We start from the raw sequence: 19,243 nt of genomic DNA, 5'->3' as shown, positions 1-19,243 counted from the left end.
AGGTCCTTTTCCGCAGAACTGCTTCCTAGCCATTCAGTCCCTAATCTGTAACAGTGAATGGGATTCTTCTGTCCTAAGTGCAGGACTCTGTACTTGTCCTTGCTGAACCTCATCAGATTTCTTTTGGCCCAATCCTCTAATTTGTCTAGGTCCCTTTGTATCCTATCCCTGCCCTCCAGCATATCTACCACTCCTCTCAGTTTAGTGTCATCTGCAAACTTGCGGAGAGTGCAGTCCACGTCATACTCCAGATCATTAATGAAGATATTGAACAAAACCAGCCCCAGGACCGACCCTTGGGGCACTCCGCTTGATACCGGCTGCCAACTAGACATGGAGCCATTGATCACTACCTGTTGAGCCCGACAATCTAGCCAGCTTTCTATCCACCTTCTAGTCCATTCATCCAGCCCATACTTTTTTAACTTGCCAGCAAGAATACTGTGGGAGACTTTATCAAAGGATTTAGCTTTGCTAAAGGTAAGGAACAACACATCCACTGCTTTCCCCTCATCCATAGAGGGAGTTCTCATCATAGAAGGCAATTAGGTTAGTCAGGCATGGCTTGCCCTTGGTGAATCCATGCTGACTGTTCCTGATCACTTTCCTCTCTTCTAAGTTCTTCAGAACTGATTGCTTCAGGACCTGCTCCATGATTTTTCCAGGGACTGAGGTGAGGCTGACTGGCCTGTAGTTCCCCGGATCCTCCTTCTCTCCTTTTTTAAAGATAAGCACTACATTAGCCTTTTTCCAGTCATCCGGGACCTCCCATTCGCCATGAGTTTTCAAAGATAATGGCCAATGGCTCTACAATCACATCCACCAACTCCTTTAGCACCCTCGGATGCAGCGTACCTGGCCCCATGGATTTGTGCTCATCCAACTTTTCTAAATAGTCCTGAACCACTTATTTCTCCACAAAGGGCTGGTCACCTCCTCCCCATGCTGTGCTGCCCAGTGCAGCAGTCTGGGAGCTGACCTTGTTCGTGAAGACAGAGGCAAAAAAGCATTGAGTACATTAGCTTTTTCCACATCCTCTGTCACTAAGCTGCCTCCCTCATTCAGTAAGGGGCCCACACTTTCCTTGACCATCTTCTTGTTGCTAACATACCTGAAGAAACCCTTGTTACTTTTAACATCTCTTGCTAGCTGCAACTCCAAGTGTGATTTAGCCTTCCTGATTTCACTCCTGCATGCCTGAGCAATATTTTTATACTCCTCCCTGGTCATTTGTCCAATCTTCCACTTCTTGTAGGTTTCTTTTTTGTGTTTAAGATCAGCAAGGATTTCACAGTTTAAGTCCAAGCCTGGTCACCTGCCATATTTACTATTCTTTCTAACAATCGGGATGGTTTTTTTCTGAACCTCAATAAGGATTCTTTAAATACAGCAGTCTTCCTGGACTCCTTTCCCCTCATGTTATCTCTCAGGGGGATCCTGCCCTCAGTGTCCTAGGGAGTCACATACGTCTGCTTTTCTGAAAGTCCAGGGTCCGTATTCTTGCTGCTCTCCTTTCTCTTCCATGTGTAGGCATCCTGGAACTCAAACCATCTCAATGTCACTGCCTCCCAGGTTCGCCATCCACTCTGCTTCCCCTACTAATTTTCGCAAGTTGTGAGCAGGATCAAAGAACAGCTTCTGCCTCATTTTCCTCCAGCACTTCACCAGGAAATTGTCCCCTATATTTTTACCAAAACTTCCTGATTGATCCTGTGCAACCAAATTGTAAATTGCTCTCCAGCAGATACAAGGTGATTAAAGTCTCCCATGAGAACCAGGGCCTGCGATCTAGCACACTTCTGTTATTGCCTGGAAGAAAAGCCCTCGTCCACCTGCGTCCCTGTGTGGGTGTCTATAAGGCAAGACCTCCCATCATGACATCAACCCTTGTTGCTCACAACTTCTAAACTTAATCCAGAGACATCTCAGGTTTTCTGCAGTTTCATACAGAGCTCTGACCAGTCATCTGCTCACTTACGTCACACTACGGGATTATCCGATTTTACATAAACCGTTTATAAACACAGATTTGTATAAAGTCGAGTGCACACAGCCACGCACTAAGCACAGTTAATTCGGCGATGTGCGTCATGTCCGGGCTAAGCGTTGATTTCCAGAGCGTTGCACTGTGGGTAGCTATTCCATAGCTATCATAGTTCCCGCAGTCTCTCCCGCCCCTTAGAATTCTGGTGTTGAGAGCCCAGTGGCTGCGATGGGGCAAAAATCATGTTCGCGGGTGGTTCTGTGGTAAATGTCGTCAGTCATTCCTTCCTCTGGGAAAGCAACGGCAAACAATCATTTCGCTCCCTTTTTCCCCTGATTGCCCTGGCAGATGCCATAGCAAACGGCAACCCATGGAGCCCCGTTCAGGGCCTTTTTTTTTTTTTTTTTTAAAAACCATGTCACCGTATGTGTACTGGATGCCGCGGACAGAGGCAATACTCCAGTGCTACACAGCAGCATTCATTTGAGAAGCTGGGCGGAGGTGGAGCAGAGGTGAGCTGGGGCTGGGGGGCAGGGCGGGGAGCTGGAGCACCCACGGGGTCGACGCCTAAGGCGCCACTTTTGGATAATGCGATCAGGGGGATCGGCCGCTCCCCTGCCCCTTCTCCCACCCCAGCTATGCGCCTGGGTCACTTCAACTTACCGGCTGATAAATTTAGAAGCCCATGCAGGACAACCAGTTCTAAAAGGGCTTCTAAATTTACCAACCGGTTCCCATGAACTGGTGCGAACCAGCTCCAGCTCACCACTGAGTTTATCCTGTATAAGCTTTATACAGGGTAAAATGGATTTACTTAGGGTTTGGACCCCAATGGGAGCTGGGTCTCTGAGTGTTGGAGACAGGAACACTTCTTCAGCTATTTTCAGTTAAGCCTGATGCTGTTGCGAGATGTTGTTCTGACCTGGGTCGGGGTTTGTAGCAGGCTAGTGTGTCTGACTCAAACCAGGCAGAGTTCTGAACTCCCAAGCTGCCAGGGAAAATGGGCGTAGAGGTAGTCCCAGTACATCAGTTGGCAGTTCCCAAGGGGTTTTCTGTGATCCAACCTGTAACACATCGCCCTGGTCCTTGTGCTCCGACTATCGCTCTTGGGATCAGACACAAGTTCGAGGATTTCAGACCATGGCCAGTCGGACCGTGGCCACCTTAATGTGGGGGCGGAGTCATAGGAGGGATATGGAGAGGGACCCACCCAGTGAACATTCTGGACTCTGTGGGCATACCACCAAGCACAGGGTGCACCGTCTGGGGCTTCCCGATCAGCCCCCTTCGAGCCACGGGTACCGGAAGCTGCTTCCAGTCGGCCTGCTACAGGAGGTATGGAAGAGGCGGTGTGCACTCTTCCCACTTTGGGACCCCTTCTGACTCCGATCCCTGAGCTGGGCCCTGAGGTTGCTGATACAGGACAGCAGGCCCCCACACAGCAGGGGGGTCAAGATGACCCTCTTCCCCCCATAGCCTCCTCTTCCTCCTCCGATTAGGCTGTGGCAGGCACCTCTATCTCCGGGCCACCTCCGATCGATATCCGTACCCACCAGGACCTCCTGCACAGGGTTGCATGCAATATGAACCTGCAGGCTGAGGAGGTGGTGTAATTGGAGGATTCTGTGGTGGACATTTTGGCCCCAGAAGGCCTGTCAAGGGTGGCCCTGCCTCTCATCAGGACTATCCAGACTAATGCCAAAACCATCTGGCAGACCCCGGCCTCCATTCCCTCTATGACCAAGGGAGTGGAGTGCAAGTACTTTGTCCCCTCGAAGGGGTATGACTACTTGTTCACGCCCCCCATAGCCCTGCTCGCTCATGGTTGCGGCTGTGAACGAGAAGGAGTGACACGGTCAGCCACCCCTGCACCCAAGTCGAAGGAAGCTAAGCGTCTTGACTTGTTTGGACACAGTCTACTCTACGGGGAGGCTTCAGGTCCAGATTGCCAGTCAGCAGGTGCTCCTGAGCCATTACAATTTTAACTCCTGGAACTCCATGCTGAAGTTCAAGGAGCTTGTGCCTCCTGAGTCCAGAGAGGAATTTGGGGTCCTGGTTGACAAGGGCAAACAGTGGCACGGACCTCTTTGCAGGCCTCACTGGACGCTGCAGACTCGTCTGTGTGTACGTTGTCCTCTGGGATTGGTCATGTCTCTCGGAGGTTCAGCAGATGCTGCATGACCTCCCCTTTGATGGGGAGGGTCTGTTCACAGAACAGATCGACTCTAGGCTGCTCAGCCTTAAAGACTCAAGGATGACCATGAAGTCCCTGGGTATACACACCCCGGCAACCCAGCGGAAACACTTCAAGCCTCAGCAGCCACAGCAGCACTCCTATCATCCTCAGCTGAGGCAGGATTTTACAGATGGTGGGGGCATAATGGCAGGAGGAAACTCCCTATCCCATGGACCACTGGGTCCTTCACACAGTGGAAGTGGGATACTCTCTCTAATTTTGTTCCTTCCCGCCCTCCCACCCTCCTTCCCCATCTCTCTTCAGGGACCCTTCTCACGAGCAACTCCTTATTCAGGAGGTTCAGGTGCTCCTCGCCATGGAGGCGATTGAGGAGTTCCAAGGGAACTAAGAAGCAGGGGGGTTTACTCCTGATATTTCCTAATCGACAAGGTCAAAGGGGGCCTCCGGCCCATTCTGGACCTGCATGGGCTCAACAAATTCATGGTAAAATTGAAGTTCCGCATGGTTTCCTTGGGCACCATTATACCTTCCCTGGATCCTGGAGACTGGTACACTCCCCTTGACATGAAGGACGCATACTTTCATGTTTCGATCTACCCACCTCACAGACGTTTTCTCTGCTTTGTGGTCAACCGTGAACACTACCAGTTCACGGCCCTTCCCTTTGGCCTTTCCACGGCCCCCCCCGGGTGTTTACCACATGTATGTCAGTTATGGCTGCCTTCCTCCATCGACAGCGGGTGCAAGTATATCCTTACCTTGACGACTGGCTGAACCGGTGCCGCACCAGAGAACAGGTGCAGTCCCACCTCCGCCTGGTCAGGGATACATTTCTTCAGGTGGGTCTCCTCCTCGACATAGCAAAATCGACCCTGGAACCGACTCAGAGAATAGAGTTCATCGGAGTGGTTCTGGACTCCGTTCAGGTGCGATCCTTCCTGCTGGACTCTCATTTCCAAGCTCTCGCAGGCCTCATTTGAAGTCTTCAGAGCTTCCTGACCTCAATGGCAAGAAGCTATCTGAGTCTTCCTGGCCACATGGCTTTGTGTACATATGTGACCTGGCATGCCAGGCTCTGGCCCTGGCCGCTGCAGGCCTGGCTTGCTTTGGTCTATCGCCCAAGGTGTGACAGCCTGAACTTGGTGGTCATTGTTCCAGAGTGGGTCCTCGCCTCTCTCCGCTGGTGGCTAGAGTCCTGGGTGGTGTGCGAAGGGGTCCCCTTTCACAGTCCATAGCCTTCCTTGTCCCTGGTCACAAATGTATCAGCCTTGGGATGGGGTGCTCATCTTGGAAACCTTTAGACTCAGGGCCTGTGGTCCCTGTCCACACTCTCCCTCCATATCAAAGTCTGGGAGCTGATGGCAGTGCATCTTGCTTGTCAGGCCTTCCAGGAGCACCTGCGGGGTTGTTGTGTGGCAGTTCTCATGGACAACACCACAGCCACGTTCTACATCAACAAGCGAGGAGGGGCCCATTCCTCCCCTTTCTGCCAGGAAGCCATTCGACTGTGGGAGTTCTGTATAGCCCACTCCATTCACCTGGTGTCGCCCTTCCGTCCTGGGATCTAGAACACGCTGGCGAACTGCCTCAGCAGGTCCTTCCAGTCACACTAGTGGTCTCTGCAGCTGGATGTCATCCACTCCATCTTCCAAAGCTGGGGGTTTCCCCAGGTTGATCTGTTCACTTCCCGCAGCAACCAGAAGTGCCTAGTGTTCTGCTCCTTCCAGTATCGCTGCCCAGGCTCCCTCACAGATGCGTTCCTGCTTCCCTGGATGGGTCGCCTGTTTTACGCCTTCCCTCTATTTCCCTTTGTGCACAAGGTCCTGCTCAAGATCCGCAGAGATGGGGCAAGGGTGATTCTGGTGGCTCTGGCATGGCCCAGGCAGCACTGGTACACCATGCTGTTAGAACTGTCCATGGACATTCCTGTTGCCTCTGTCATCCCAACCTGCGGTCTCTCCACCTCACAGCATGGATGCTGCGTAGCTAAACCCTATGGACCTTCTGTTTTCGGACTCTGTATGACAAGTACTACAGGGCAGCAGGAAGCCTTCCATTTGAGCCACGTACCTGGTGAAGTGGAAGCAGTTTTCACGCTGGTGCGGGCAGCACCGCACCCCCCCCCCCCCCCCAGGCACCGGTGCCCCTCATTTTGGAGTACCTTCTGCACTTGAAACAGCAAGGCCTGGCGGCATCCTCTGTGAAGGTTCACCTTGCAGCCATCTTGCCAATCCTAAGGTTGCTCACTTTCTCAGTGGCTTGGACCATCTCTACCCACAAATCTGGCAGCCTGTCCCCATGTGGGACCTTAACCTGGTCCTTCTGAGGCTCATGGGGCCTCCGTTTAAGCCTCTGGACACATGCTTCCTCTTGTATGTCTCCTGGAAGATAGCTTACCCTGTTGCCATCACATTGGCGAGCTGCGTCTCCAAGCTAAAGGCCCTTACTTCAGAACCACTTTACACAGTCTTCCATAAGGAAGCTCAGACCTTACCCGGCCTTTCTTCCCAAGGTGGTGTCGGCCTTCCACACTAGCCAGCACATTTTCTTGCTTGTTTTTTACCCTAAACCTCATGCTGGTCCCTGGGAGCAGTGGCTGCATTCCCTCGATGTCTGCAGGGCTCTGGCCTTCTACACTGAGCACACTAAGGGCTTGGCTACACTCGAAACTTCAAAGTGCTGCCGTGGGAGCGCTGCTGCAGGAGCGCTTTGAAGTGTGAATGTGGTCGCAGCACCAGCGCTGGGAGAGGACTCTCCCAGTGCTGCACGTACTCCACCTCCCTGTGGGGATTAGCTTGCAGTGCTGGGAGCTGCACTCCCAACACTGTGGCACTGTTTACACTGGTGCTTTACAGCACTGTATCTTGCAGTGCTCAGGAGGGTGTTTTTTTCACACCCCCGAGCGATAAAGTTGCAGCACTGTAAAGCGCCAGTGTAGCCAAGGCCTAAGCCATTCAGGAAATCGACCCAGCTTTTCGTTGTGGTGGCAGACCAGATGAAGGGTCCCCCGGTCTCCTCTAAGAGGATCTCCTCTTGGATCATGTCCTGCATCCATGCTTGCTATGAGCTGGCCAGTGTACCGACCCCAGCTCTCACCACTCACTCCCCAGCTCTTCTCGCTCACTCCACTAGGGCCCAGGCCTCATTGGCGGCATTCTTGGCCCAGGTACCGATTCAAGAAATTTGCAGGGCAGCGACTTGGTCCTTGGTGCATACTTTTGCCTCTCACTATGCCATCATCCAGCATGCCAGGGACGATGCAGCTTTTGGTAAAGCAGTACTTCAGTCCACATTGCTTCACTCCAACCCCACCACCTAGGTAAGGCTTGGAAGTCACCTTATTGGAATCAATATGAGCAAGCATTCGAAAAAGAAAAATGGTTACTCACCTTTATAACTGTTCTTCGAGATGTGTTGCTCATATCCATTCCAAACCCGCCTCCCTCTGTCATAGTAGCTGGCAAGAAGGAACTGGGGAGGCACTGGGTCAGCTTGGGTATATATTGAGTGCCCTGAAGGAGCCACTACAGGGGACTCCACAGCCTACCTGATAGGTGCTCCAAGGGGAAACTTTCCAACAGCTGTGCATGCAGTGCATGCAAACCCTAATTGGAATGGATATGAGCAACACATCTCGAAGAACTACAGTTACAAAGGTGAGTAACCATTTTTCAGGCTTCTGCAGATCCAGATGCTGCACCACTTACATTTGGTTCACATTCTCAAGATTTTCTTTGCAACCAGGAGAGGTAGACCCATAATTAATAGGTGGTGGCGTTTCTGCAATTTCTGCAGCTCAGAATACGTAGGCCCTTGTGAAAATGCACAGGACTGCTGGCCTCAAACAGCTCTGCTGTTTGTGCCTCAGTCCTGACCCCCTGCTCTTCTAGTTTAGACTATGAAGTTTACAATCTTCAGTGGCTAAAATGTCGCAGACTTAATCAGCTCCTGCTTCCTTCCTCCTGAAAGAACTCTCCTTCACATCCAAACAAAAGCAGACATCATCAGCTTTCTGTGGTGGGGGGGCAGGGCCAGGGTTAGAATTTGGAGTCCCCCACCCCGAACCTGTTTTGTCCCTCTGAACTGCATAAAATGGCATCCTGACAAAGACATAATGCCATCACAGTGCCGGATCACACAGGGGCAATGTCCAAGAGGAAACAGGACAGTGGGAAGCCACTGCTCCTTTCTCGGTTGTCAGCAGTGAGTGACAACCCCACAGACCAATCATGCAAATCTCATGCCAGCCCTGCAAGTCACCTTGTACAGCATGAGCACATTGTCAATGCAAACGGCCAAGTCCCTCAGTACACCGTCAAACCCCAGCTGTCTCCTTCCATCTGGCCATGGCCTCCCATCTCCCCTTCTATCTCTAACCAGTCACCCCAACTTCTATGTGTTCTGCTCCCCAATGAACAGTCAAGCCCCACCACCACACTGCCTGGCTTCTCTCTCCACAGCTTCTTCCTCACCATACCACCCGCCCCTTCCTACCCTGCCACCCTTTTCATCCAAGAAGGGGCTGAGTTTACCTTTGTGTGAAGATGAAGATTCCCACAACCAGTCCAATAAAGAGTAGGATTCCAAAGACAATGGAGACAAGCACCCCGCCAGATGGAGCCCCTGTCTCTGCAAGACAGAACGACAGTCACATGCTTTCCCCACAGAAAAGCAAAAGACCAGCACTCCCCTCCCCAGGCTGTGGTGACTGAGATTGTAACAGCCAGCCTGTCTAGCAGATAGTGCTGAACGAGCAATGGCTATCTGCTCTCCCTAGTGCTGGGCAATAGCATAGAACTACAAGTGGCTGGAAATACCACTAGTGTCATGTGAAGGAACATGGGAATGGGAGCAGGGAAGGAATAGCGCTGACACATCCTGGGGTGTGGCCATCAGCCAGACTTGACTCCCAGTGTATAATTATTACACATGTACATAGTGCATAGCCACATGGCACTCTGAGTGTAAAAACCAGCAGGTTTGGGCCAAATATCATTATTATTGTTATTTCACATGGTGGATGAACTAAAATTCACCTTCAAATGGATGTCTGGATGAATTCCAGTTAAGATCCTGATATTCAGCTCCAACTGAATTATTTTTCCAAACACTTTCAGATACCAAATATTTCCACTCCCTCCTTCTCACCTGTTTGCACCTACTCACTTTGTATTAGACCCTTTGTTCTGCTCAGGAATGAAGTCAGGGAGCCTGGCACACAGTCTCCAAGGGAGTCTAACTTGCCTTATTCCCCACTCATGCAATCTGTCCTGGAAAATGGACATTTTCCTCCACCTTCTGCATACATTCATCAAACTCTGAGCTTGGTCCTGAAGCCAATTAGTTCATTGGCAGCTGTTGGGTATGGAGCACTTTTGAAAATCCAACAGATGACTAATTATGGACTTGGGAGCCTAACTGTAGGCTCCTGTTTTTAAAATATTGTTCCCAGTTTCTGTCTTACAATGGGGTTTGTGTCCTGTTTATTTGAATAAAGCAAATTCTCTTCTCCGTTCAGATTCTTGAGGCCGAACAATTCTAGTCCATAACAGTCCCCGCATGTTTATCACAACAAGGGCTAAGTGACTAGGGCCTGGTCTACACTACGCATTTAAATCGATTTAAAGAGCGTTAAATCGATTTAACGCTGTACCCGTCCACACTACAACGCCCTTTATATCGATATAAAGGGCTCTTTAAATCGATTTCTGTACTCCACCCGCCGAGATTGGTAGCTTTAATCGTCGTACATATCGGATTACGGTTAGTGGGATCGGATAATCGACGTTATTGGCCTCCGGGGCTCCCACAGTTGCACACTGCGATCTAGGACAAGCAATAATGACTCGGATGCGGTCAGTTAACGGAACGCCCCGCGGAACTTTTGGAATTCTTCCTGTTTGCCGCCATGGAGCTCTGAATTCAGCCGGGGGTAAGGCGATGCAGTCTCAATCAAAGGAGCTCCGCCCTGGATCCGGTATCGGGAGATACTACATCTGATCGCTGTCTGGGGAGACAATTGTTGTATCAAGGCTCGTTACCGAACCGAAATCCAAAGCGTTTTTGGGAAAAACAATCTCCAGGTTCACAGTGCTTGCTGAACAAGCCGTACACGGGAAGCCAGCAGACTTCATGGCCGCTCAATTTGGATGGGGGGGTCTGGACCAGCTAATCCCCACAGTCCACGCCTCTATGAAAAAGATTTGCATTCTTGGCTGAAGCTCCCAATGGTCTGTAGGTTTCCAACACCCAGTGATCATGGCGGGTTCAGGGACTAGCTCTTCAGTTTCTTCCCCCCCCCCCCACCACGTGAAGAAAGGGACAGAATCATTTCAATTGACTACTTTTCACTGCTCACTCTACTGAGAATATCAATGTATGATTGCTAGCTGGTAGACGCGCTGCTGCATCAGTTGAAAAACAGACCAGTATACCGCCCCTCTCCTCATCTGCCCCTTCCCGGTGAAGTAGACGCTGCATGACTGTGACCGTCACATCTTATGATAACATTTTTTCATCCACATTTGTTGCCATCAAAGTACAGGCCAGACCAAAAAAAAAAAAGACAAAAAGCACTAAACAAAATAAGAAAAAAAAAAAAAAACACAACGCTTGTCTGGTTTTACTCCCCGGTTTAGAATGGGATATGAACAGCTTAATCACCGCTTCATCATAGAATCTGGGGGCCTTCACAGGCCCCCTCCGTTCCTGTGTTAAGAAAAGACTCTGTACTGCCTGGACTGTCAAATAGCAACCTGTGGGCGCTCATGCCCCAACCCTTCATTGGTCCTGCTGGCTAAAATGGTGTCCAATAAAAAAAAACAAATAGCCACTAAAATGACCACAAGTGTCGTCAGGAACTTATCCATCTATCATCACGCCGGTGAGGTGCCTTCCCCCCTCATTATGTCACTAACCTCAGTGTTTCTTCTCCTTGCGATTTTTATTCATGACACAAGACTGAGGCAGGCACACTGCCCGGAATCCCAGGAGGCTTGGGGAGGAGGGAAGCAATGGTGGGGTTGTTGCAGGACCTCCTCTGAAATACTGACACGAGCAGCTGTTTCTGATACACTGGTCCTCTTTACCCTTGCCTTTTTCTAGGCAGGACTGACTATTTTTGAACCCTAAGGGCCGGGATCTTGGACTCGTGCCAGCTGAGTCATCCCAATTTTGCTTTTGGCATTGCGCCCCCGGCAAAAAAAAAGACCACAAGAGCAAGAGAGAGGAGATGGCAAATGCATGAATCAATTTGTCAGCTAGATGGGTACGTTCATAGATAGGGGCAGGCGGACTAAAGAGGGGGAGAGAGAACCGTCATTCTCTGCCAGTTTCTCCGCAGTAGACCGGTATATACGAACAACGATAACCCATCTTGCTCATCATTTGCAAAGCAGTGTAATGCGGCTGTTGTGTGCTGGGGTGTCGACCTCTCGGTCCGGCATCCAGTCACATATAGGCTGCCGGAAAAAAACGCTGACGGTCCTATGGTTGCCATGCTGTATGCGTCTTCGCCCGGGCAATCACGGCGGAAAAAACACAAACGGCGCGAGGATTGTCAGGGCTTTCCCGGAGGACAGAATGATACTGACGACTTTGACCCAGACCACACACAACAGATGCGACTATTAATGATTGCCCCAGAATCTCAGGGCGGGCGAGCGCTCCGTCGGGGGCGGGCGGCGAGCTACGCGGATGCCCCGCCAAGCTCTCGGGTAACGGTATCGGGCGTTTTAAGGCCTATGGGTGAGAATCGCCGTTAGCAGGAACGACAGTCGTACGTTCCGCCTCTAATGCAATCGGATTTACCGAAGTCTGGTCCATTCCTGCTCTTCGACCTATTGGCAACTCTAACCACCCGAGCTTACTGTGCCTAGTGTGGCTGCATGAAATCGAATTTATAATATCAGTTTTATAAAACCGATTTTAGCTAATTCAATATTATCCCATAGTGTAGACATGGCCTAGGAGAGTTGGGTGAATTATATTGACTGAATCACTTACCTGACACAGCCTCTCAAATCTATTATTTGATTTTTTTTAATTATTGTTTTTCACCCAATTCTAATGACACCACTATTCTTTAGAAAATGTAACTAGTGGGACATTTGGGGAAACACCCAAGAGAAAGAAAAACAGGAAATTCCTAGACAAAGGAGAATTAAGGGAGAATGAAGGATGAGACAATATTTCACTTACAACCAATCCTAGCTAGACCATTACAATTCAAAAGTCAAACAGAAAGTGTTAGAGCTAGCGGCAGCAGTGTGACATTAAGGAAGACAAAGTTTAGGCTGAATGTCAGGACATTATGGTGAGATCTGTGCATGTGTGTAATTGTCTCCAAAAGGGATGGAGAGGGAGACCCTTCACGTGGGATGTAGGGAACAATCCTGCACTGATCTGGGAGTGGAGGTGAGAGGCCTGTGAGAGACAGGGTACCTCCCCATCATGTGTTTTCTGCAGCACTAATCGTTACACTCTGCTTTCAGGGAGACCTCCCTTCCTTCACCCACCTTGTTCCAGCTTTTAGCTGAGTTCACAATCAGAATCATGCTCAGGAGCCAGATAAAATGCAGCAGGACTTGGCCCCAGTTAACAAGAATCGCAAAAGTGCTATTCCTCAGTTATTTCCTTCCACAAATGTATGTGCTGGGGGAAGAACCTAGGCCATAAGTGGGAAGCCCCTACAACCCACCAGTCAGATAGAGGGTAGCTGTGCCTCACCTGGAGGGAGGGTGCGAAACTCCTGTTCCTGGGAGAAGGGTCCAGGGCCTAGGGGTGTGATGGAGCGCACACGGAGCAGATAGGCTGTGTCCGGCTGCAGGTCCCTCAGGGTCACATTGGGTTCATGGAATTGCTTCACTGTGTAGTGTGCATCCTCTCCCTGCGGGGGCCAGACAACAGGTTACTTGGACAGCCTACTACACACACGGAAACAGAACATAAGAATGGGCATAATGAGTCAGACCAAAGGTCCATCTAACCCAGTATCGTGTCTTCCGACAGTGGCCAATGCCAGGTGCCCCAGAGGAAGTAAACAGAACAGGTAAGCATTAAGTGATCTGTCCTGTCACCCATTCCCAGCTTCTGGCAAACAGAGGATAGGGGACACCATCCCCGTCCATCTTTGCTAATAGCCACTGATGGACCACGAACTTGCTTATGAACTTATCTATTTCTTTTTTTAACCCTGTTATAGTCTTGGCCTTCACAACATCCTCTGGCAAGGAGTTCCATGGGTTGTCTGTGCACTGTGTGAAGAAATACTTCCTTTTGTTTGTTTTAAACCTGCTGCCTATTAATTTTATTTGGTGACCCCTACTTCTTGTGTTATGAGAAGAAGTAAATAGCGAACACATAGAAAGAGATGCATTGTCCAGGAATGTAGAAAAGGCGGTCCCGCTATCGAGGCACCGCTCACGCCCCTGAAAGAGAACAGATCGGGCACTCTCTGTGTCCTTGGCCTGTTGCAAAGTCCCACTGGGATGCCCCCACCGCCTCGGCACAGAGAGCAAGGGCGACGTCCGTGCGAGAAGGGACCGAACGTTCATGGAGCTGAAGGGACCGGGCTGAGATGATCCGCCAGGTATTTCGAGCGCCCTGCAAGTAAGCGATCCGTGACCGATGGTGCTATGCAAAATTCCCACAGTATCCGTTGCTCTCCTGAGAAAGAAGAGGAATTTCGCTCCGCCCTTGCTTTTCACGTAGTAAACAGCCCGCCGTGTGTTTCGATAAAGGGGCTGAACACAGCGCCCTGGATCTGACACTGGAACGCGAGACAAGCCAGGCAGCCACCGCTCTCAACTTCGAATGTCTGTATGGAGGGCGAGCTCGGGAGGAGACCAGCGACCCTGGTCTGAGGTCCCTAAGGTGAACCCCCCATCCAAATTGATGAGTCCGTGCAGGAGAGGCGATGCTGGCTGATGATATGACGGAGCCACGACAATTATACGACTGATCTAAGCCACCATTCGGAAGAGAGAAGGAACTTGGGGACGTGAACCACCGTGTTCCAATGGGCACGCTGGCCGAGACGGAGCTGAGGATACGAGGATTGCATCGGGGGGGGTTGGGGCTGGAGGCGCGAGTCGGCGTGCGCTGTGACGAAAGTGCAGGCAGCCATGTGCCCAAACAACGTCAGCCAAGTGCGCAGGTCAGAGGTGTGACCGTACCCTGCGAAATGACGTGACAAGCGGTCTGAACCGTGCCGAAAGGAAAGGACTGCCCTGGCCTAGTGGAGTCTAAGAAATGCCCGATAACTCATCTCCTGATAGGGATAGAGTGCGCCTCTCCGCATTGAGTAACAGACCGAGGCGAGAAAGGTGGCTAACCCACCCTTGAACGTGCTCACGGACTCGATCCGGAAGGTCCCAGATAAGTCCAGTCCTCGAGGTAGGGAACACGTTGTACCCCGAACTGGTGCCGAACGAAAGGCAACAGCTACGGCCATTGCATTTTGAACAACTCTCGGGCGGTGATAGTCCAACGGGAGGACGTGAATGATAGTGCCGGCCGCGCGACAATGAAGCAAGGAACCATTCGACGGTGGAAAGATGGATATAATGAAATAGCTCCTGCAATGTAGATGGCGGCGTAACCATCTCCCGGATCCAGGAAGGAATATGGTCCAAGGAAACCATGCGGAACTTCACACTGAGTAGTTCTAACGTTTGAAGTCTGGCGATCGAGGATGGTCGCAGACTCTCTTGCTTTGGGATCAAAATAACGAGTGAAACCCTTTGCCCATCTCGTCCTGCCGCACTCCTTACGCCCCTTGGAGGAGCGTTGCAAACCTGCTTGTAGAAGGAATTTGCTCATTATTGAAGGGTCCCGAGAGGACAGAGAAGGGGGCGGGAGGGCGGTACGAAACGCAAACTGCAAGGTGGTACCCAAGCGCAGCGTGCGGAGGACCCAACGCTCCGTAAGTAAGCCTGGTCAAAGCCGGGCGGAAACGAGAGGCGGTTGGAAAAGGGAAGATGGTCACGGAAAAAACTGGTAACGGCGCCCCCGGGCGCACCTTCAAAAGGAAGCTCCACGGAGGAACCCGGCCCTGAAGGACTGATTTTGGCCCCCCGTGCATTGCCAAGAGGTCTGCGCTTGCCACCTTCTGTTGGCGTCTTCCTGCAAAGTCTGCCCTTTGCCTGGGTTGCCGGGAATGGGCCTGCCCTGTTGCTGTGTCCTGACGGAAAGACGCTGTGTCACTGGGCGTGTGCATGTCCGAGCGCACGCATATATGACCTATTATCCCTTGAGACCTTTGCAGGCGAGGTCCTGCTCTTGTCAGAAAATACCTGGCCCTTCAAACGGAAGGTCCTATATGTGTTCTGAGTCCCGGAGGAAGACCAGAGAACCTGTAGCCAGGAGATCGGTGATAGTGACTCCGGAGGCGAACGGGTCCTAGCGGTGAGTCTGCTGCGTCAAAACGCCTGTAGCGCATGCGCGCGCGACCTTCGCCTTCATCCATTAGGCGCTGCCTCCTGCCGAGCCATCTTTAGAGAAGCTCCTAAATTTATCAGCCCTCCCCAGGTTGATAGCGTAGCGGCTTGAGCTAGGGCTTGTGTTTGACCACCCACAGCTGTAACGCTCCTGCGGAGCTAGACCTTACGCTGAGGCAGGTCCATACGTCATCCGCCCTCCCGACGACTTTGGGGCCTGGAGCTTCTTGCCAGTTCCGTTCCATCTCGTTCACTAGATTGAACTACGAGACATCGGGCATGATTACTATCGATACTCCGTGATCCCTTCGAAAGGAACCATATACTTGCGCTTCCCACCCGCGAGCGCGGCCGGTTAACGGAGCCGGTGACTGCCAGATGGTGGTGGCGTTGGCTTTGTTATGTCTTTAATGAAGGTAGGTCGCGACATACGAGTAGCGCGCAATTGCCGAGAGTAACTGTGACGACGCGGGTCGCAACGTCGGAACCCTCCTCAACTTGGATCTCATGTTTGTGCAGACAGCGCTGAGGAGATTCTCTGGTTTTGCCCTGAGGTCTAGCGGGGGACCAGTGTTGTCGTCCCCGCCACTGCTTCATCCGGCCGAGGATGACGAGAGACACCTGGCAGAAGCGGATCCGGTGGCCGGCCTCAGATGGAACGCGTCTCTGGCGCCTGCGGGGTTCAGTCTCAGGCGAGGTCGGGAGGCTGTCTCCTGCAGGGATGGCGGGGGGCGTGAACACCCCTAGCCTCGTGGACCCCTACGCTCCAGCAGACGACTGGTGGAAATTCTGATGGCCGTACCTGTGCTTGCTGATATGCCCAGGGCGTCCAGAAGCCCCACTGCTGCGCGACCAATGTTCCGTGGTGACCTCAGGAAAGCGGCCGCGGACCTCAATGTCAGGTAGAACGCTGTCCGCTTGTGAAGCAGACTGAACCCCTCCGAGAGGCCATGGGGCGGACGCGAGTAGTGCCGGTCCACGCCCTCGATGGCGACAGCCTCCTCGGGCCCGGGGAGCGGTGCCGCTAGAGCTATACTGGTGCCGGGGAATCTGGACTGGGACCTGCCACCCAGCGCGGTACCGAGTCGACCCGGGATCTGACCATTCGTGCCTGATCGCTCCCTGAGTCGCGTGCGGTAGCGTGCCTGAGCCGGCCGTGCGGAGTAGCCGTAACCGACGTGAAGAGATCGGCGCCCGGCAGTAACACGTCGGAGCCGTGAGCGGCGCCTCGAACCCCCAGAACCCCCTCGGGACCCGGATCGGTGCCGTGCCGGATCGGTGCGTGACGGGATCGTGCCCGCACCGGAGAAATCCGGGACGTGCTCTCTCGGGTCGGCTTGTCCCTTGGAAAGTACACCCGCACCGGCCGTGCCGGGGTTGGGCCAGCCCCAACCGCTCCGTCAAGGCAATAAGGTCCCTTGCGACGAGACATGTCGCCTAGATGGACTACAGCCTACCCCATATCTGGCGGGGCAGCTTAAGGGGATCGGCTCTTGACGGACCGCCGGCCCGGAGTCAACCAAGCCCTGGCACGGCCGCGGGCCGCGTCAGCATCTGGTGCTCCTTTCCGGCTGCTTAGCCGGGTAAGGATGAGGAAGGCCTCTTCCAGAACTCATGCCCGGAGAAGGGCATGCCACTCTACGCCTTTCGCGGTGCCGAGACCAGTGCCGGAGCCGCGCTCCGAAATCCGAGGGCGCGGGGTGAAGTGCCAATTCCATAAGGAGATCCGGAGGCGCTGTCTCTGCTCCTTCTTAGTCGTGGCCCGAAGGCTTTGCAGATCGCACTTCTCCGACGAACGTGTGATTCCCCCAGGGCCACTTAACAGGCGTCGTGGACACCTGGTGGCATCGCTTTTTACCAAGCCGAGCACGCTGAATCCCGCAACCAGCATCCCCCCGCCCGGGCGCGGAGAGGGGCTAGAGCCCCGAACCCGCTTAACTAACTAACCTAATATATAGACACAAACAACTATAAACTATAACTACAAACTATAATATACTAATAACATAAAATAACTCTAACTGTAACGATAACATAGAAGAAACTAGGACGTGGAGGTCAGCTATGCGCGCTCCCATTCCAACGACCGACACGGCGTAAAGCAATGGGAACTGAGAGCGGGCGGCCGGCAGGGGTAATAATATCACCACCAATGTGTTGGCGCCAACTCTATGGGGCGACCTGCCGGCCCGAATGGAGTTCTAAGCGTAAAAGTTCCTCCGACAACGTGCATGCACGCGGTACACCCTACTGAAATGGATATGAGCAAGCACTCGAAGAAGAACTACTAACTGTAATCTGTAACCCTATCATTAAATCAAGCTTTTGTACGAAATATCTAGGAGATAGTTAATTGAGTCCAGTTTTTAAAGATGGCCCAGAGGTTGATCCTGCATTACAGGCCGGTAACCGTTAAAGAACTGGCAAACTGGTTGAAACTATAGTAAAGAACAAAATGTCAGATCATATATAGATGAACATAATTTGTTGGGAAGAGTCACCATGGTGTGTAAAGGAAATCTGCCTCACCAATCTACTAGATGTTCTTTGAGGGTCTAGCATGGCATTGGGACAAGGAAGACCAGAGGAATATATGTCTTAGATTTTCAGAAAGCCTGATAAGGGCCCTCTTCAGCAAGTATAGGCCTGTCGCTGGGATAAGAGGGCAGCTCCTTATGATTAGAACTGGTTAACACAAAGGGAGGAAATAAATAGTCAATTTTCAGAATCGAGAGAGTAAATAGTGGTGTGCCCCAGGGTCTGTACTCGGCGCCCAGTCCTTATTCTACATCTTCTAAATGAATTCTGAAAAGAGGTGAACAATTGAGTGCAAAATTTGCAGATCTATACAAATTGCTCAAAGATAGTTAACTGAAAGCAGACTGCAAAAAGCTACAAAAGGACTCTCAGAACTGGGTGCATGCAACAAAATGCAGATAAAATTCAGTGTTGCTAAATGCAAAAGTAATGCACATTGGAAAACATAATCCCAACTATACGTATACAATGATTGTCCAAATTGGCCTGTTACCGCCAAGAAAGAAGATTGTGGAGTCAATTTGATAGTTTCTCTGAAAACAATCCACTTAAGGTGGGAGGATAAGCTCAGTGGTTTGATCATTGCCCCTAATCCCACAGTTTTGTGAGCTCAATCCTTTTGAGGCCACATTTAGGGAACTGGGTAAAAATTCTGTCTGGGATTATTCATGCTTTGAGGCAGTGGGTTGGACTATAAGTATACTTCCTGAGGCCCTTTAAACCCTAAAAATGTTCTATGTTCTATGTGCAGCCAGCAATCATAAAAGTGAACCGATGTTTGGGAATCATTAAGAAAGTGTCTAAGTAATAAGACACAAAATATCATATGCCTCTATATATCCTAACCTGGTACACCACATCCTGAACTACTGCCAAATCAGATGTGGTCACGCCAAGTCAAAAAAAGATATTTGATTGGAAAAGGTTCAGAAAAGGCCAAAAAAATATTAGGGGTATGGAACAAGCTTCCATACTGAGGAGAGATTAGATAAAATAGACTTCTCAGGCTTGACAATAGATGACCTACAGGGATACTGATTGAGGTCTATAAAATATGAAACTGGTGGAGAAAGTAAATAAGGAAGT

At 51.3% G+C, this 19,243-nt stretch overlaps 1 protein-coding gene across 1 annotated transcript in view; it reads right to left on the bottom strand.

The window, feature by feature from the left end:
• The window catches only part of EPHA1 (EPH receptor A1), a 79,168-nt gene that overhangs the window by 9,274 nt on the left and 50,651 nt on the right, over positions 1-19,243 (bottom strand). The window contains exons 8-9 of the mRNA XM_075071145.1: positions 12,909-13,068; positions 8,714-8,810 (exon numbers count right to left, since the gene is read on the bottom strand). Of these exons, the coding sequence (XP_074927246.1) occupies positions 8,714-8,810; positions 12,909-13,068 (257 nt within the window). The remainder of the gene's footprint in view (positions 1-8,713; positions 8,811-12,908; positions 13,069-19,243) is intronic.

Source organism: Chelonoidis abingdonii, chromosome 1, assembly GCF_003597395.2.
Source record: "Chelonoidis abingdonii isolate Lonesome George chromosome 1, CheloAbing_2.0, whole genome shotgun sequence".
In the NCBI taxonomy this organism is placed as follows: Eukaryota; Metazoa; Chordata; order Testudines; family Testudinidae; genus Chelonoidis; species Chelonoidis abingdonii.
Note: the sequence above shows the minus strand (reverse complement) of the source record. Positions and strands in the feature narration are given on the sequence as shown.